Source organism: Cnephaeus nilssonii (assembly GCF_951640355.1).
Source record: "Cnephaeus nilssonii genome assembly, chromosome: 11".
NCBI classification, from domain to species: Eukaryota; Metazoa; Chordata; class Mammalia; order Chiroptera; family Vespertilionidae; genus Cnephaeus; species Cnephaeus nilssonii.
In genome coordinates, this window is record NC_137082.1 from 87,818,646 (window position 1) to 87,839,170 (window position 20,525).

General features: G+C 40.7%; 1 protein-coding gene across 4 annotated transcripts in view; it reads left to right on the forward strand.

Moving 5' to 3' along the window:
• The window catches only part of NOL4 (nucleolar protein 4), a gene marked incomplete at both ends in the record, with an annotated part of 223,237 nt that overhangs the window by 190,959 nt on the left and 11,753 nt on the right, over nucleotides 1-20,525 (forward strand). For all 4 annotated transcript variants that reach the window (XM_079785152.1, XM_079785151.1, XM_079785153.1 and 1 more), the window contains one exon: nucleotides 6,625-6,805. In XM_079785152.1, the coding sequence (XP_079641278.1) occupies nucleotides 6,625-6,805 (181 nt within the window). The remainder of the gene's footprint in view (nucleotides 1-6,624; nucleotides 6,806-20,525) is intronic.

Below are 20,525 nucleotides of genomic sequence, written 5' to 3' on the forward strand. Positions count from 1 at the left end.
CGCTGTCAGGAACTTTGGGTTTTCATCTCCAGGGGAGAAAAGAAAGAAGACTTTAAAGAGACATGAACATGATAAGAGATACAGACAAGATGTGAAGGAGTGAGCACAGGTCAGGGGTGATCACAGTCGGCGAGGGAGAGCTGCTGGAGCCTGAGGCCGGGGTGAGCCAGGAGAGTGGTCCAGGTGCTTGCCCGCGAGGCTGCTTCCGAGATGGAGCTGAGAGGACTTGGGGGCCCAGAGTGAGAGAGGAAAACCTTGGCATGACGTGTTGACTGGGACAAGAAACATTGGTGCTAGAACGGGTGTTGTTCTGCCTTTTGATTAAACATTTTGCAACGGGTATCTGGAAAAAAGAGAAGATAGATTTAATTTCAAAATGTTAAACTTGACATGCCTGCGCAATAGGAAATTCAGACACGAGCCTCAGAGGGAAGGCTGAGAGTGGAGGTAGGGATTGGGAGGAACCGTGCATGCCAGAATCACCAAGAAAGAATACAGTAAAGGGGATTAAAAATGATTTAAGAACTCAAAAAAATCAGTACAGCCCAATGGCAAATACAGGGATGGTTTCAAAGATGTTTTGAATTTTCTAAATGTAGATTTTTTTAAAAAAATGAAAAATAAACACAAAAAAACAAAAATAGATGATTAGAAGAACATATTTCTTATACCTAAAATACAGGGTGGGAAAAAGTAGGTTTACAGTTGTGAGTACACAAAACACAGAGTTCATTCTTGTATTACCATTTATTAATTATTGTATTTTCCACGCGAACAACTGTAAACCTATTTTCACCCTCTATGTTAAAGTTTAATGTTAAAGATACCAATTTGGCATTGCTTTATTAAAATGGAAAGACTTTATTAAAACCGAAAGAATGTATTGGGGTGACACTGGTTAACAAAATTATACCAGTTTCAGGTACACAGTTCCACAACACCTCTGTACACTGTATTGTGTGTTCACCACGCCCAGTCAGGCCTCCTTCCATCTCCATTTATCCCCCCTCTACCCTCTTCTGCCTCCCCCAACACTCTCCCTCCAGCCATCACCACACTGTTGTTTGTGTCCAAGAGTTTCTTGTTTCTTTTTCTTTTTCTCAATCTCTCCAAACCACAGAAAGGGTTTGAAGGTTAATGTAAATGAAAAAAAGGGAAGTGCACACATTTATTTTGAATACTAGATGCCAATTCGTGCACCAGTGGGGTCCCTTGGCCTGGCCTGTGGGATCGGGCCAAAACCGGCTCTCCGACATCCCCCGAGGGGTCCCAGATTGCAAGAAGGTGCAGGCCAGACCAAAGGACCCCACCAGAGCACAATTGGGGCCGGGGAGGGACACGGGAGGTTGGCCAGCTGGGGAGGGGCTGCGGGAGGGCTCCAGGGCATGTCTGGCCCATCTCACTCAGTCTCAATCAGCAGGACCCCAGCAGCAAGCTAACCTACTGGTCAGAGCATCTTCCCCCTGGTGGTCAGTGCACGTCATAGCAAGCGGTTGAGCGTCCTTAGCATATCATTAGCATATTATGCTTTGATTGGTTGAACAGATGACCGGACACTTAGCATATTAGGCTTTTATTATATAGGATTCTCAGATTATATCCTAGTAATTTATGACTTGAGATAAGTAAGCTTCTGAGGAATCCTCTAATTGTCATCAATATTTCCACTTCTCTCATTTCCACAGTGATGTTTCGTTTGAAGGAAGGATGTGGGGGCAGGGAGGGGATATCTGACTTCCCTTTGATGCCAGTATTAAAAGTACAGTGTTTATGCTCACAAATAAATAAAACTGAAAGATTTTTCTGAGGGGAAAATACTATGATGTGCATATAAAGTTATTTCCAAAAGGTTTATATCTGTAATCAGATTTTACAACCTCAAAGAAACAATACTTTTAAATTTTCATTTTGGTTATATCAACAAAGGAACTCAAAATTGAGTGTTGGAGACCTATAGAAAAAGACATTTTTTTAATCTGATTTTTTTTCTTTTTGGTCAATAACTAAATGGCAGAGTTTTAAATTTAAAATGGCAATTTAAAGGTGCTAAGTCTCTACTTTTATTTTTTAATAATAAAACGTTATGGCCCCAGGAAGAATGTCAGTAGATAACTTTGCAGTGTACATGGTTCCTTCTTGCCAGCCATGCATTTACATGTATTTGAGTTGGAGACCCTATTTATTTTGTAGTTTTCTTTAAGGCAACAGTACTCAAAGCTTTACTGTTTATAAAGCCATGCGAATATTTGTGTGTGTGAAAATATTGCTACAAGGAGAGTTTGTCAGCATAACCTGTTCTTCAGAGACTTTGATAAAACTCTGGGTAACAGCTGTGCCGCTGTGATTTTGGTTTCTCAAGTCAGAAACCAAATCTGTTATTTCAAATCTGATCGTGCTTTCTTGGATTTAGACAAAACGTGTCTTTCCTTATTATCTGTCTTAGTGGGTTTGGGAGCATCTTTGCAAGGACTTATCTTCTGTGTTGGCATTTTAATCATTTGTAGGGCCAGCAATTGCAGGAGGCTGTATGGAATGCTTCCGACTATATGAAAGGAATTATTTCCTGAGTGTTATTACATATCTGAGTGTGAGAGTGTGTATGTGTGTTGATGGCATCATAAGTCACCTCTCATTATCCTAGGTAATAAGCACATTTACTTTGAGTGCATGCAGTTTTTTCCTAGGAAAACAGTCTGAATGGGACCTCTGATTCTCTCTGATCTTTTATGAATTTCCCTGGAAATGCATAGCGATGTGCTAAGTTCTGGAACAATTACTGTCAGTGGAAGAAGAGAGGCTTTTAGAAAGCAGATATGTTTTCCAGCAGTTCATATGTGAAATATATTGCACTCCCTCAGCCCATCTATACTAACAGAGCAAAGGAGAAATTCAGAGCACTGACTTAAGTAAAGATGCTTCTAGACTACAAAGAGCATGTAAAGGCACGAGGCATCCAGTAACAATCTTCTAGACAGTTCAGGCAAATGATGCCACAATTATCCATTTTGCATTGATAAGCTTATCTGAGGCCTATGCATGTTTCTTTACTTTTAAAAAGTGGGTCACTAGTGCCCCGATCAGCTCAATGATGAACTAGAAATGTAATTTGACATTGATGCAATGATGCCTTGCAAACTCCAATTGCTGTAACAATGCAAGGTAAACGGCAAGCAGAAGAAGGGTAGCTGGGTTATTGAATCTAGCAGTAAGATTATTGTTTGGACTAGCTTTATAGACAGAAAGGTTAATGGAAATGTACAGTAGAAGGTAGAGGTAAAGTCTAAGAAAGAGTAGAGGTCTTTGGAAATACAGTAAAGGCAATGTAACATTTCCATGCCAATTTTTTTGGAAACCTACTTTCAGAAAGTTGAGTGGAATCAAGCAAATCTCATTAACAACAACAACAAAAGTTGTCTAAGAAACTTGAGTAAAGGATTCCTTAGGCATTTCGGTGGGTTAGGAGTACAACATGTGTAACCCAAGTAGCAGGGCAGGTCCAGCAAACTTAAGCTTGCCTCCGTCCAGTTTCTGTGGGTAGAGTACAAAGGAATACAGAGCAGTCTTCTCAAACAGTCTTCTCTTCTCCTGCGGGATCGGGCCTAAACCGGCAGTTAGACATCCCCTGAGGGGTCCCAGATTGGAGAGGGTGCAGGCTGGGCTGAGGGACACCCCCCCCCCCGTGCATGAATTTCATGCACCGGGCCTCTAGTAATATATATAAAGGATATATTTAATTTTTTAAAATTAAGTAAATTGATTTATGGAATCATGTAAGCTTTATGCATGCAGCATTATAAACCAGCAGGGTATGTACTGCATCATGCTCACCACCAAATGTCTAGCTTCTGTCACTATACACCTTTATTGGCTTTGCCCTCCCTCCGGTAACCACAAATCTGTTGTGTGCTTCAATACGTCTGTTTTTGTTTTGTTTTTAAATTTCACATCTGAGTGAGTGAAATCATAGGCATTTGTCTTTTTTCCATCTGACTTATTTCACTTAGCATAATGTCCTCTTAATCCAAGGAATGAGAACAACCGAAGTGTCCATTAATGAATAAATGATTTTTTTAAAAAAAAGTGTGTATAAACACACACACAATGGAATACTACTCAGCCATAGAAGGTGAAATCTTGCCTTTGCAACAACATGGATGAACCGTGAAGGGTGTATTTATTGATAACGCCAGAGCCTAATTATAGAAGTCACCATAAGTGTTTCTTTTTTTAAAATATACTTTTTATTGATTTCAGGAAGGGAGAGGGAGAGGGAGAGAGAGAAAAAAAAAACAAACATCAGTGATGAAAGAGAATCATTGATTGGCTGCCTCCTGCATGCCCCCTTCTAGGGATTGAGCCCACAACCTGAGACTCTTCAGTCTGCAGGCCGATGCTCTATCCACGGAGCCAAACCAGCTAGGACACCATAAGTGTTTCTTTAATCCAGGGATGAGGAACATCCAGCGTGCCGGTTATATAAGGCCCAAGAAATAATTCGGTGTGGCCCTGCCAAGGCATTAGGGGTGAGTTAAATATATGACCAAAGATAGCAGGCTAATTTTTAAATTAATAATTTTGTATGGCCTTCGAGTGATGTTATAAATATCCAAATGGCCCTTGGCAGAAAAACGATTCCCCACCCATGCTTAATCTACTGTATATTTTTAATGAATGAAATCGAAATGAAAACAAATCTGTATTATCTAGTGCGCTGCTAGAGGTCATTCAAGCTACCTTCTTTTTCTGGAATTTTTAAAAGAAAATTTGAAATAAGTCTCATAAAAGCTGGGATAGAAATGTTTCTGTTTGATTAAAATTTCATTGCCTAGAGATGCAGTATTGTAATATATTAATATTCTCTTTTGAAAATAATCTTCATAGCAACCCAGGGGCAAGCTGTCATTTGAGACTTTGGGAGCTAACAATTATTAAAAAGATCTGAGAAAACATTTGACTTCAGGAGGTATTTCTTTTTTATGCCATTAAAATCCGTGCTTCTTTGAAACCAATATTAGTGATCATTCAAAAGAAAAGCATCAATTAACTTTACAGTAAACTTTTCCGAAAAAGACAATGCAGACTAGATTTCATTGGAATTTTCATGTGCTGTATGTCTTCTCTACGTATAGTGGGCTTCCAAGAACTTTAATAATGAAAATCTTTAAGTACAAGTGACTCCCTACAAGGCATGATGTGATTATTAATGGACTCAATTATCTGTCTGCTCAGTGAAGTTACTATGGTTGAAATAACAGTTAATAATGAAAGACAGATTTTAAATATAGTGTGTTTATGTTTAGCAACACACATTCTATTATACTAAAAATCAATGAGAAAATAAATATGGTGGGGACAATGCCTTTTCACTTTCTTCTTATCATTAAAAAACTCTTCCTGTGAGTGTATTTGTTTTGTCATTTTCGTACCATGGGAAAGTAGGCTGATATGTTTCAGAAGAGCCACCGATGTCCGCAAACTAGAAATTTTATTATGCTGCCCAAGTTATTTTCAGTCGAGAAACTGGGAAGTTACACCGTTGGTGGAATTGTTTGAGGCCAGCCACTTCCCAAGGGCCTCCAAATCACTTTAAAGTATAGGATATTCTTCTCTCAGAGTCTCAGTGACCACACATCTTTTTTTAAAATATATTTTATTGATTTTTTACAGAGAGGAAGGGAGAGGGATAGTTAGACATATCGATGAGAGAAAAACATCGACCAGCTGCCTCCTGCACACCCCCTACTGGGGATGTTCCCACAACCAAGGTACATGCCCTTGACCGGAATCGAACCTGGGACCCTTCAGTCCACAGGCTGACGCTCTAGCCACTGAGCCAAACCGGTTTCGGCAACCACACCTCCTGACAGAAAGACGACCTCAGAGCCTAGCGGTGTTCATGGCACTTCATAGTGGTTTTCTGAGGAGAGCAGAGCACCGCGGAGCTGTGGTCTGGGTAATAGGAAGGATGCGTGGCTGAGAGTCTAACCCATGAACGGCTCCCCACCGCCCAAGCCCCAGCCCTTGAAACCTCCTTCCTACTTTCTCTCTCTATGAGTTTGACTACTTTAATTCCCCTCTGAGTGGAATCATGCAAGGTTCGTGACTGGCTTCTCTCACTTAGCATTATGTCCTCAAGGTCCATCCATGCTGTAGGATGTGGCACGGTTTCCCTCTTTCCTTAAGGTTGGGTACTACCCCATGGTATTTCTATACCATGTCTCTATCCATCTGTCAGCGGGCATTTAGCTTGCTCCCGCCTGCCTTGTGGCTATTGTGAACGACTCTTTTCATACACATTGAAATTCAGTTGGAAATCAGAAGTTGTCCATCTCCAATGATGACTGTCTTATGTTGTTGCTTTCTTCCTTCCTTTTCTTCCTTCCTTTCTTTCTTCTTTCTTTCTTTCTTTCTTTCTTTCTTTCTTTCTTTCTTTCTTTCTTTCTTTCTTTCTTTTTCTTTTTAGTTTTTAGCAAAGTTGTTGAAAATGAGCATAGGTGCTGACTTCATAGGGACTGGGGGGTATTTTTTCTTGTCCAGTGCAGACGTGTGGATAAGAGTAAGACAGTCCTGCTCGCGGTCAAACGGCCCAGGGGCTTGGTAGGTAACGGAATGCTGTCATTGCAGGACAAGTCCGCGCCGGCTGACAAGCAGAGCAAACCCGAGGCGGCCCAGGCCACGCTCGCAGCCTCCGCGGTCTCGGGCTCCCAGGAGGTGCTGTACATCAACGGCAACGGGACCTACAGTTACCATAGCTACAGAGGCCTCGGAGGAGGGCTGCTGAGTCTGAGTGACGCTTCCAGTAGCGGTGAGTCTCTATTATATATTACGATTTTTAAGTCCATTTGGAGGTAGTCAGTTCTCTGAACCTGAGAGAAGAAAATGAATATATTGTGAAAGCAATAGTTCGTGCCAACCTGCTAAAAACAAGGCCGTTCAATGCAGAACACCCATCTCGCTACAAGGATGCCCCCTGTTCTGCTGCTGTTTCTGGAAGTGGTAGCATGATATACAACGGGAGGATTGCTGTTTTTTATACTGAAAAGAATTCTCAACCAGAGAAATAGCCTTTTAAAACAAATAGTTTTACATCCCCCACCCCCAACCAAAGCTGTTATGTAACTATTCTTCAAGAATAATGACACATTTTTCTTAACACTTGAAGTTTTGAATTTGGAAACTGGAGGCCCAGGAACTTGACTGACTTGATGAAAGATGCATGCACAGTCCCTCCTTGTACCCAAGACCCTCCAGTGACAGTGCGTCCCAACGGGGGAAGCGTGCAGCTGTAAAAAGTCATGAAAAACGTCCTTATATGCGCCAGGTGATGAAAAGTCTGTGTGCCAATATTCATTCAAGAAAGACTTATAAAAAACCTTGAAAAGTTGCATAGAGGCAGGGATGAGAGAGAATGATACGGGAAAAGGAATATAAGGCAGAATTCTCTGCTTACACTTGTTTCTATACTTGGTTTGGTAAACTTAACTTTGGAACAGCTTATGTGTTTATATAATTAGGAATGAAATTGACCTTAAGAATCTCTAATGTTGAGGGGAAATGATGCCAATGAGCCTCATCTGTTTAAATGAGTGGTGGGCATCGCCTCAGAGAGGAAGGGACTTCTCCAGTGACCTCAGAACTCACGCTCCACAGCGTGCCGGCGTCGTGCGACCAACCTTAGATTATGTCAGTGACCGCTTTAGTATCCTGGTTCTGCTGTCTGTGTGTTGTGGTTTAAAGCAAACTTATAATTATGTGGTGTCAGTGCAAGCTGGGATTTTTCAGCAGGAGGCCAAGTAGATACAGATGTAAAATCAGCAAGTTTAAGCAAAAACTTCGCAGCCTTGTATTTGAATTGTTAGTATCGGTGAGAACTGCTATTTCCTCTCTCTTTCCACTGAAAAATGCCTGAAAACAAAGACTAATTTGAATTCTAAAAGTTGATTGGGCTTGGTGGGCTTTTACTAGATTTGGGGGAAGTTGCATTATAGTGTCAGTACCTGCACAGTATTAGGAAGCTGCTCTGTGTGTGAGCAGGGGCCATTCTGCTGGGTCTGCTCACAGCAAAGGTCCTCTAAGCACAGGGTCCCTGACCTTCAGTTTCTATCAGTTGCCTCCAGCTTAAAACACACACACACATGCACAAACACATATGCACACACATGCGCATGCACGGACACGCACACACGGTGCCTCAAGTAGAAGGAAAAGGAGGAGCTTATTTTGGAAAGAGATTTAGTTCCCAGTGTAGGTTCGGTGAGCCTTCTCAGCTGCTTTCACGTCTTATTTTTATTTGGACAATAAATCTGCAGGAAAGAGCAAATCTGAGATTAGAAAGGAAAACATAAACAAAAGCTATAAAGCTGGAAACTCTAATATTTTTTAAAAATACTTTACATGTGAAGTAAGAACTGATAGGTAGTTCAGAGCTTAACCTCAAATCAAAAAATGGGGTGGGGGGAATAGAGTGTATTCACTAACGATTTTATTGACACAAAACATGTTGTAATTTAGACTTTAAAAAGCATTCATCTATTAATTTATTTAACATAAACTAATAACAATAAATACTACTTATTGAGTCCCCTCAGTGTAATATCCATTGAATCCTTACACAGTCTTATGAGATACATCCTGCCATTTGGAGGAAATTTTTATAAAATTAAACTTGCCCCACATTTAAAAATAATGCCAACGCACCACTTCCCTTTTTCCTAACATGATTGAAACCTATTTTGTGAGGCTCAGAGGCGTTGAGTGACTTGCCCAAAGCCCCTCCGTAAAGGGGAGGGTCCAGGATTTGCACACAGGCATTCTGACATTAGAGTCTGCGTTGTAAGCTACTGAGCTAATAATCTGTATAATGGACACAAGTACTGAAGCAAGTGATCGTCTCCGGTAAGTACAATATACTGTCTGTCTCCAGAAACCCTCCTAGGCTGAACGTGTCATGTAAGTGAATGCATCACGCAATATGCTATCTTTTATGTCTGGCCTCTTTCACTTAGCATATTTGCAAGGTTCATCTATGTTATAGCATGTATCAACACTTCTTTTTTAATGCCAAATGTCCTGTTCTATGGATATGCTATATTTTGTTTAACCATTCAAATGGATGGGCACTGGGATATTCTCCACCTTTGAGTTACTATGAATGATGCTACTATATGAACCTCTGCTTTACAAGTGTGTGTGTGAAATCAATGTATTGTGTTTATACTTAGAAGTGGAATTACTGGTTCGTACATGTGGTAACTCTGAGTTTAACATTTCGAGGAAATAACAGATTGAATATGAGATGTCTTTATGTTCATTTTACCCTTTTTAAATTTCTTTCAACTATGTCTCACAGTATTTATAATGCAAGCTTTACACTTTTTAATTTTTACTGCTAAATAGTTCTCTTTGTGATGCTACTGTAGATGGCATGATTTCCTTAAAATATTGGTCTACATTTATCTGTTTTTTTGGAAGAGTTTGTGAGGTGTTGGTATTCATACTCTAAATGTTTCCTGGAATTCAAGAGTGGCGCCCTGAGCCTGGGCTTTTCTGGGAAATTTTTGATTACTAACTCAACCTCTTGACTTGTTATAAAGTCTACTTACATTGTCCGCTTCCTCCTGAGTTAGTTTGAGTAGTTTGTTTCCAGGAATATGTCCATTTCAACTGAATTATCTAATTTATTGACGTAATTGTTCATAGTATTCCTTCGTAATCCTTTTTATTTTTGGAAGGTCAGTAGTGATGGCCGCTCTGTCCTTTCTAATTCTAGTCATTTGAGTGTCCTCGCTTTTCTTCTTGGTGATATACTAGCTAAAATTTTGTCAGATGTTGTCATCCTTTCAAAGAACAGCTCTTGGTTTCATTGATTTTTCTCTATTGTTTTCTAATCTCGTATTTCATTGATTCCTATTCTCCTAGTTATTATTTTCTTCATTTTTCTTACATTAAGTTTAGTTTAGTTTGCTCTTATTTTCCTGTGGAAAATGGAAAATTAAGACACTTGTTTGAAGTCTTCTTTCCTCTTTACGTAGAGGCATTTACAACTCTACACTTCCTTTTAAGCACTGCTGTATCTGCATCACAAAATGTTGGTATGTTGTATTTTTGTTTTCATTCACCTCAAGGTATTTTCTAATTTCCTTTGACCCATTGGCTGTTTAGGTATGGTGCTCAATTGCCACATATTTGTAAATTTCCCAAATTTCTTTCTGTCCCCGATTTCTAGTTGTATTCCACTGTGGCCAGACAACATACTTCATATAATTTCTATAATCCTGTCAAGTTTATTGAAGCTTGTTTTGTGATCCAGATCATGGTCTGTCCTGGAGAATGTTTCATGTTTCATGGAGAATGTACCTGAGAATAATGTGTATTCTGCTGCTGGTGGTGGGGCATTTTGTAAATGCATATTGGGCCTAGTTGTTTTACAGTGACTAAATCTCCTATATTCTTGTTGACATCTGTCTAATTTTTATAGCCATTATTGAAAGAAGGGTATTGAAGTCTTCAAGTATTATTGTTGAATTGTTTACTGTTGCCTTCAATTCTGACAATTTTGTTTCCTTTATTTTGGGACTCTGTTGTTAGGTGTATATATTGGTATATCTTCTTAATGGACTCACACTTTTATCATATCCTTCTTTATCACTAGTAACTTTTTAAGTCTATTTTGCCTAATATTAGTTATTTCTGTAATATCAAGAAAAGACTATGGTAATTTGGATTATCGTGGTAGTACTGAAAACAAAGCTTTGGACATGGTAGTGACGTATAGAAGAGTATGGAACAAACTGAGTATTGCTCACTTCTACTCAAATACAACCAAAATAATTTTTCTTTGATCCATAAATGGCTAGGTAATTTTGGGAGCCCAATGCCAAATGAATATGTGGGCCCTCTTGTATAAAAATTAATTATTTCAAGATGCTGATAACAGAGCATTACACAAAGCTTAGAGCTCTTCTGAGCACAGGCTCCTGTGGGTCTACACATGTTTAACACCCCACTCTTTATTATTTATCTAGCAAGTTGGAGAAAGCATTGCATTTTCATGAAAAAGATAGAGAGCTAGGTATTTAGAGCTCCTCTCCAATATGGACTTAACCCTTCCCCTTGTTACCATTACTATAACGAGTGGTAAAAAAAATAAAAAATAAAAAGATAATATATACAAAGAAGGAAAAGATTGAAGACACAATGAGACTATTTTGAGAGGAGAGACCTTTGGGGCAACTGCCAACCCTGAGTGAAAATCAAGAAGGACTATAAAGGAAGTTTTTGCTATGAATTATTATTGAGCAGGGCTCCAAAACTTTTTATTGCCCTTCACCCCATTCTCCACAGAGAAACCAAAGTAATCTTTAAGAAAAGGAAAATGTGCCCTGGCTGGTTTGGCTCAGTGGATAGAGCATCGGCCTTCAGACTGAGGAGTCCCGGGTTCGATTCAGGTCAGGGGCACATGCCTGCGTTGTGGGCTTGATCCCCAGTGTGGGGGTGTGCAGGAGGCAGCCGATCAATGATTCTCATCATTGATGTTTCTCTTTCACCCTCTCCCTTCCTCTCTGAAATCACTTAAATATATAAAAAAAGAAAAGAAAAGGAAAATGTGATTATATCACTTCTTAATTATCTAAAACCCTTCTACGGGCTCTAATTATTCTCGGGAAAATGGCATTATCCAGCCCTTCATGCCTCAATGTTCCCCGACCTGAAGTTTTATTGACCTTTTTTTTTTTTTTACTCCCCCACCCGTAATTTATTGCTCACCTCTGAAATGCTGAACTCCAGGTGTAGGTCACTTATAGCCATAACTCTCACAGCATCCTGAAGCTGTCATTGAAAGCATGTACCACAGTGCGCGCACGTGCACACACACACGTACTCACAATACATTGGTATTCCTTCCTCAACCGTATTGTTCATGGTGCTCAGAGTCACCTCAGACACCTAGTTCAGATTCCAGGTATGCAACCGTGTAAGTGGCTAGAAATCAGTTTTATAAATTTACAGTTTGAATGTAGATACTATGTATTACGGTGAAGCCCACTTAGTCAGTTTCCCCCCCAGAAGAGCCCTCACTATCATAGATAGAGTCTAAAGGCACTTGAGAAATAATGTGAGGGCAACCTATAGTTTTTAAAGGCTACAAAGAAAGAGGTCAGGAGAGCTGGGTGATTTGCTCAAGGTCACACCGGTTGACTTTTTGAGTGCTTAGTCAATACACCTTTTGGCTTTTGCGTGATGAGATCAAGATCTCTTAAGGATACAACAAAGAACAACGTTGAACAACTCAGACAGTCTGCTGGGAAAAGCCAGGCGTAGCAGGATAACCAGGACGGCATGCCGCAACTCACAGCTGAGGAGGCTCTCTTTGGGCAATGACTTCGGGCTTGTCACTGAGTTACAAACAAACAAAAACAAAAGCCGGCAAAACACCAGTCTTAGCAAATGACTGCTTTTGACTTAAACTGAAGAGAATCTCTTTAGCTCACATTTGAGAAAGGCCTCTCGCTATAGTGATGGTAGCAAGGGGAAGGGTTAAAGTCCGTATTGGGGAGGAGCTCTGAATACCTTCCATCTCAAACCCACACTGCCTGCAGCCCTGGTGTTGGCTCTCACTACTTTGATTTCTTTTATTGGGGGGAGGGGGCTTGTTTTAACAGGAAGGCAGCCTGATTGATCAGGCCCATGATTGTCTTTATGTGGGGACTTTCTTCATAAATTCTGGGAACCCCAAACATTCTGACTTTGTTTAAAAAATGTTATCTTTAGCTTATTTTTTCATTTCTAAGACATCGGAATAGTCATTCCCTATAACGTATTTGGAGCTGTGGAGAAAGAAACTACACACACATCCATAAATCTTGAGAGCTAAAGAGGACATAGGAGATAAGCATTATATGAGATGCCAACATCATATCTGATGGCCAACAATTCCAGTTAATCTAAGTTTGAGAATTCTTGACTTTAAAGTTTGTAGAGATGTCTGAAAAGTGTAGAAGGGAGCAACAACTTTTTTTTTTAGCATTTATATTTATTTATTTTTCTTTATTTTCTTTACCATCACCATTTATCCCCCCTTTACCCTGTTCACCTCCACCCCACAATCACCACACTATTGTCCGTGTCCATGAGTTCTTCCTTTTCTTTTTTTATTTACTTATTGAATTTTTGTGGGAGCAACAACTTTTAAGAGACCAAGTTGACTTAGCTATACATCTGACAATGTATAAAGCAGATGAAGACCATCAGAATTCAAACCATTAACAGAAAAACGGGGAAGTCTGATGTGGATTGGCAGCATGAACAGCAGGACACAGATGGAAGGAGATACTAGTACAATGCTTGCAGGACCTTCTAAGCCAGTGTAATAGGGACATCAGCCCTGCAGACTGTACTGTGTTCCAGAAGAATGCAAAGGCAGGATGGGAAAGGAAACAGAACAGCGTTTGGCTTTAATTTAACAATTATTTTGGGGTCCTCGTGTTCACATCGCTGTAATGGGTGCTTTGTCGGTCTGTTCGGGCTGCTATAGTAAAAATACCGTAGACGGGATGGCTTGAACAACAAACACTATTTCTCACAATTCTGGAGGCTCAGAAGTCTGTGATCAGGTGCCTGGATGGAGCCTGCTTCCTGGTAGATGGCTGTCTTTTCAGTGGGTGCACCCGTGGGAGAAAGGGACAGGAGCTCTCAGGGTCTCACCTGTAAAGGGCGCTAATCCCATTCATGAAGGCTCCACCCTCCTGACGTACCTCCCAAGGACCCCACCTCCAAATCCCATCACGTTGGAGATGAGCTTTCTATAAGTGAATTTTGAGGGGAATGCCAACAGTCTGTCTATAGCAGCTACTTTAAGAGAAACAAGGTTGAGGAAGGCAGAATCACTGACCTCAAGAAACTGACAGATCAATTGGAGATAAAACATTTGTCCTCTTCTTGCCTACATATCAGAACCCTTTAGGACTCTGCTTAAATAGCACTTCCTCTGTGACACTGTACCTGGCTACCTCCCTCCCTTTGGGAGATGAGTCACTTTCCTGCCTGTGCCTTTATTCTAGCACTTAACTCACTGACTTGTGACATGTTTTCAAATATTTTCCCTCTGCACTCCTTAAAAGCAGACGCTCTGTCTCGTTCACGATGACGTCTCCTGAATAAGGCCAGACATGTAAGTGCTCAACTTCAGTGACATAATGAACACCTTTAAAAAATAGGACACGTGCTGCCCCGAATCAAAAAGCCACAAAGAGAATTATGTATGTATATCGGAGGGCAGGGTGAAGGGTTTCTCTTTGATAAAGCGGAGGAATCAGGAAAGGAGGAAGATTAAACGGAATAGACGGATTCTGTGGCTGAATGAGGAAGTTTCCCGGATGTTTTCTCGTTGTGAATACAGTAGCAGGAGGAAAAGCCTGCCCATGGAGGAGACCTCGTAGCCTGGAAAGGGTGCCCCCCAAACCCTTCATTAGCCAGCCTCCATTTGTTTAGAGCTGGCAAGAGTCTGCATTCAACAATCCAGATTTTCAAGTTGGAGTGTTATCAAGATGACAGCAGTTGCAATTTGCATAGTTTATTTAAATTATCCAACCGAAGTGAGAAGCAAGCAGCAGCCAATCCTCCAGTTACAATCACATCCAATTGCATAGGATGCTGGGATGCTTTCTTCCTATCGGGAAGTTCACGCTGAGCTGTCTACAGAGCTCAGTTGTGGTTCGCTGTGGTTATCTGGGGATCTCCAGGGTAAATTATATGCATAAGTCAGCTACTGAGGTGTCCCTTCCATGAGCCCCACTGGGCAGACTTTTCAATTTGTTTTTCAACTCTGATATACACTGGGCAGATGGGAATCTAACAAGACCCAATTGTAGTAATAATGACCATAATAACTAACATTTGTATGGCAATTTCTTGTTTGCCCGAATCTTGACATTCATTATCTTCTTTATTCCCCACCAATATTCAGGATTTGTGGCTATAAGGATTCTTTGGATGCTGGCCTGTAGTTAGAATATAAGGAGGCCTGGCCATAAGATTCGCCACCTCCCTAGAGCTCGTTCATGACGACGTAGCTGGTGTGGTGCATGGACAGTGCTGTCCGTAGGCACCAGCGTTCGGAAATACCACTTCTCACTTGATATTTTCAAAGAAGTGCTTCTGTTCATTCACTGTCTTCACTTCTCATCAGCTATTCACTCTTCAATCCACTGTAAATGGCTTCTCCCCACCATTTTACTGAAATTGGTCAGGGTAAGTTTACCAGTGATTTCACTTAAAGGTTATTTTTTTTATTTATCTTATTAGATTTTTTTTCTTTATTGATTAAGGTATTACATGTGCCCTTATCCCCCTATTCCCCCACACACACTCATGCCCTCACCCCCCTGGTGTCTGTGTCCATTGGTTAGGCTTATATGCATGCATACAAGTCCTTTGGTTGATCTCTTCCCCCTTACCCCCACCCTGCCCTACCTTCCCTCTGAGGTTTAATGGACTGATCAATGTTTCTGTCTCTGGATCTGCTTTTGTTCATCAGTTTATGTTGTTCATTATATTCCACAAATGAGTGAGATCGTGATATTTATCTTTCTCTGACTGGCTTATTTCATTTAGCATAATGCTCTCCAGTTCCTTCCATGCTGTTGCAAATGGTAAGAATTCCTTGTTTTTTACCGCAGCATAGTATTCCATTGTGTAGATGTACCACAGGTTTTTAACCCTTTGCACTCGCTTGCTTTTTTCTCGATTCCTTTATTCTAATGCTAACCGTGTCCAGTCACACCCGACATCCGAGTGCAAAAGGTTAATCCACTCATCTGTTGATGGGCACTTAGGCTGTTTCTAAATCTTAGCTATGGTGACTTGTGCTGCTATGAACATAGGGGTGCATATATCCTTTCTGATTGGTGTTTCTAGCTTCTTGGGATATATTCCTAGAAGTGGGATCACTAGGTCAAATGGGAGTTCCATTTCTAGTTTTTTGAGGAAACTCCATACTTATCAGATTCTTGAGTATATTTGCACCTGCTGCTGATTAGAGCTTTGAAGCAGCCACTCTCTTGGCTTCCATGAAACACTCTCACATCATCGTGTGCTCCTAAGGTGATTCTCCTGCCAGGATCCTGGGCTTTGTCCCTGTCCTCATGCCCTTGTTCCTTTAACCCTCGTTCTGTACATTGCTCAAAGGAGAGCCTACTCCCTCTTATGATTTCAGTTATAAAATATGCAACAAGCTGTCACCCCTATGCTTTGCCTCGAGCTTCAGATTTTCTATCCAGCTGTCTACCAGATAGCTTGGCCTAGATATCACAAAAATCTAATATTCAATTGTTAAAATGGAATCATTCATCCCCAAACATGTTATTGCCTGTTTATGGGATTATCTCATGCAGGGAGGCCCGCCCCTGCCCCTAACTCATGTCGGCTCTTATGTTCTCTGTGATCATTTTCTGGTTGCCTTGCTCATTAATTGGTCTTCCGGTATATTCCCACAGTACCCTGGTCATGTCTGTTATTTAACCCATCTGTTACGTGCTCCCTTCTATATTAGATTGTGTACATTATGAGGGCAGGCAAGGTGACCTTTTTTTTTTTTACTATATATTAGTGCTCAATAAATAGATAAATGAAAGATTCTGTGAAAGAAATTATTCTGATAAAATATTGTACCACTTGGAAAACTTAACTAAATCCAACTGATAATGGGAATAATAGTTGAAGCTGAGGATGTCTTTCCTAATTTTATTCTCTTTTAGTATTAATACCCCCCAGAAGACAAGTGTTTCATATCAGGCATCAGTCCCCTGGTTTGGGAAAGAAATGTTTATTTTCCATAGTTACCCAGGGACCTGGGGAGGTGTGCTTTTTACCTTTCCCTCTCAATGACTCGTTCTGGCTCCGTAGCCTCGTGCAAAGAATTAGTGCAGCTGTGTGTGTGTGTGGGGGGAGGGGGGGGGTAGGAGAGGCGGGGAGGGAGCCATTGTCATTCTGCTCCAGGAGACAGCTGGGTGCTTCTGTCGTGAGAAAACGGCATCAGGTCTGTTATGTTAACGGTGTAGATGATTTTCTAGATTAGAACCTAAAACTGACTCATCAAAGTTAAGCACTCCCTTGTAGTTACTTTGCCTGTATTTTATTTTATTTTCATTTTTTTATTAAGGAATTATATGTGTACATATCTTACCATTGCCCACCCCCACCCCACTCCCTCACCCGCCAGAGTTTTGTGTCCATTGGTTATGCTTATATGCATGCATACAAGTCCTTCGGTTGATCTTTTATCTCCCCCACCTCTCCCTAACCTTCCCGCTGTAATTTGACCTTCTGTTTGATGCTTTACTGTCTCTGTATCTATCTTTTTGTTCAACAGCTTATAATTTTCTTTATTATCCATAGATGAGTGAGATCATGTGGTATTTTTCTTTCATGGACTGGCTTATTTCACTTAGCATGATGTTCTCCAATTCCATCCAGGTTGCTGCAAATGGTAGGAATTCCTTCTTTTTTATGGCAGCATAGTATTCCATTGTGTAGATGTACCACAGTTTTCTGATCCAGTCATCTGCTGATGGGCACCAAGGCTGTTTCCAAATCTTAGCTATTGTAAATTGTGCTGCTATGAACATAGGGGTGCATATATCCTTTCTTATTGGTGTTTCCAGTTTCTTAGGATATATTCCTAGGAGTGGGATTACTGGGTCAAATGGGATTTCCATTTTCAGTTTTTTGAGGAAACTCCATACTGTTCTCCACAGTGTCTGTACCAGTCTGCATTTCCACCAGCAGTGCATGAGGATTCCTTTTTCTCCGCATCCTCGCCAACACTTGTCATTTGTTGATAGCCATTCTGGCCGGTGTGAGATGGTACCGCATTGTCGTTTTGATTTGCATCTCTCGGATAATTAGTGACTTTGAGCATGTTTTCATGTGTCTCTTGGCCTTCCTACTTTGCCTGTATTTTATGCAGTGGGACGATCTACATGATAACGTATTATGTGGAGAAAGGTGACTGTGCAATCTAATTGAAGTCAACCTAATAGAATAACTGCATAATCCCATCTCAATCGAGTTTTAATAAACCTGAATGGGTTGTCAAAGTACATTCCACAGCACAGAGTCAGATGTTTGTATCTAGAGATTTTCCCATTGTGTCCAACTTTGTGACTCTTCTTAGTAAGCCCACTTCTCCTGTGTGTGATCCTTGGGTGACCCAACTTAATCAGGGTATTGTTCACTTTAAACCCTACTCATTTGTGTCCTTATTTTGTTTTCCCTTTCTTTCAAATATAAATTTATTGACAAGTGCTATCCAATACAGTAACCACTAACTACATGTAGCTATTGAAACTAAAATTAATAAAAATGAAATAAAAATGTTAAAGTCAGTTCCTTAGACACACTGGGACACATTTAAAGTATTCAATTGTCAAGGTGGTGAGTGGCCTTGTATTGCGGAACTCTGGTTCCAGACTCACCTCCTCCACCTCACACCACGGTACCGGCTTTTCGATGGTGTTATTACAGAAAACCTTCCCACGTCTATCACAGCAGCTCATTGTGTCTAATTATGCTCGAATCATTCACTCCTCAATGAAATAAGTGAGGTCAATTAGTAACCTTATGGAAACTGAAATGGTGATTCTTAAATAGCAATGATTTTAATGCAAACTGCTCAGCTTTTAAATAACTTTCAGTTATTTTAGGATCCTAAGGATTGCTAATAAGTTGTAAGATAGGTATTTAAAACCTCTTTGACATTGGCTGGGATTTGTAAAACTAAAAACTCTTGACCTAAATAAAGAGGTAAACTGAGGCAAGCCAAAACGGTGTCTTTATTGTGGAATAGCAGAGGAACTGCAATTCAGAATATGCAAATGGTAGCAAGCTACAGGTGAGTCGGTGAGGGTCTAGGCTCAGCTGTGCTCATGGGCAGGGAATGTAAAGAGAGGAGAGTTCAGTCAGATTGTTTAAAAACAATGGAGACACAAACAGTCCAGTTATACAAACAAAGCTCAATTTAGCTCATTTTGCAAGGCTAACCACCTGGGTCGTTTCTTTTTCATGCCTCTGGAAACCATAAGCAAAACTTTCCAAGGTTGATAGGAGACGACCTCTAACATTTTTTAAATTTTTTATTGATTAAAGTATTACATATATCTCCTCCCCCCCACCCTTGACCTCTCCCTAGTGTCTGTGTCCATTGGTTGCTCTCTTACCTCCCACCCCCTGCCTTCCCTCTGAGGTTTGACTGACTGTTCAATGCTTCTCTGGATCTATTTTTGTTCATCAGATTATGTTCATTATATTCCACAAATGAGTGAGACCATGTGAATTTATCTTCCTCTGACTGGCTTATTTAGCTTAGCATAATGCTCTCCAGATCCATCCATGCTGTTGCAAATGGTAAGAGCTCCTTTTTCACAGCTGCATAGTATTCCATTGTGTAGATGTACCACAGTTTTTAATCCACTAATCTGCTGATGGGCACTTAGGCTGTTTCCATATCTTAGCTATGGTAAGGCTGTTTCCATATCTTAGCTATGGTAAATTGTGCTGCTATGAACATGGGGATGCATATATCCTGTCTGATTTCTTGGGATATATTCCTAGAAGTGAGATTACTGGGTCAAATGGGAGTTCCATTTTTAATTTTTTGAGGAAACTCCATACTGTTCTCCACAGCGGCTGCACCTGTCTGCATTCCCACCAGCAGTGCACGAGGGTTCCTTTTTCTCCGCATCCTCACCAGCACTTGTCATTTGTTGATTTGTTGATGATAGCCATTCTGACAGGTGTGAGAGGGTACCTCATTGTCTTTTTTATTTGCATCTCTCGGATGTTTAGTGACTTTGAGCATGTTTTCATATGTCTCCTGGCCTTCTGTATGCCAAACCTCTAGCATTTAAGACAATTCCAATATCACCAGTTTTCGGTAAATCAGGCATTTATGGGAAATCAGTCCTTCCTGAGTTTTGTTTTCCTGAGGGCATATATGTAAGACTTTCCATTTTTAAATTGAATGTCTTGACAAAACACATTTTAAAAGAATATCATTGTGACAGAATTTTAAATTGTGCGACGTTTAAAGGAAGCAAACCCAAACTTTTAATGATTGGAATCTATGTTACTCATTTGCTGGAAGTTTTACAGGAAAGTGATGTGCAGCATCTTTCCGTTTTTCTGACTGAGCCCTCGGTCTTCCCCCAGGTCCTGTAGGTCCAGGGGTCTCTGAGAACAGGAGCGGGGAGCGGCCCATGTTTCCCCTGCCCGTACATGCCATTGGTTTTGCAGCTCAGTATGGCCAGCTCCTTCTGGCATCCGCTTCCTAAAAGCCTGTTTTCTACAGTAAAAGGGACCTTAGGTACTGCAGATCCTCTTGAGGGTTTTGAGTTGTGCCTTCCCACTGAAGGAGGGGAATGAAAAGAAGACGCGTTTCTCCTGGAGCCTGCTGGTATACCGCTCAGGCCTTTCCAGGTGGCGTGCACTCATTATGGTTGGCGCGTTGTTTTCCTTACACAACTGCCTTT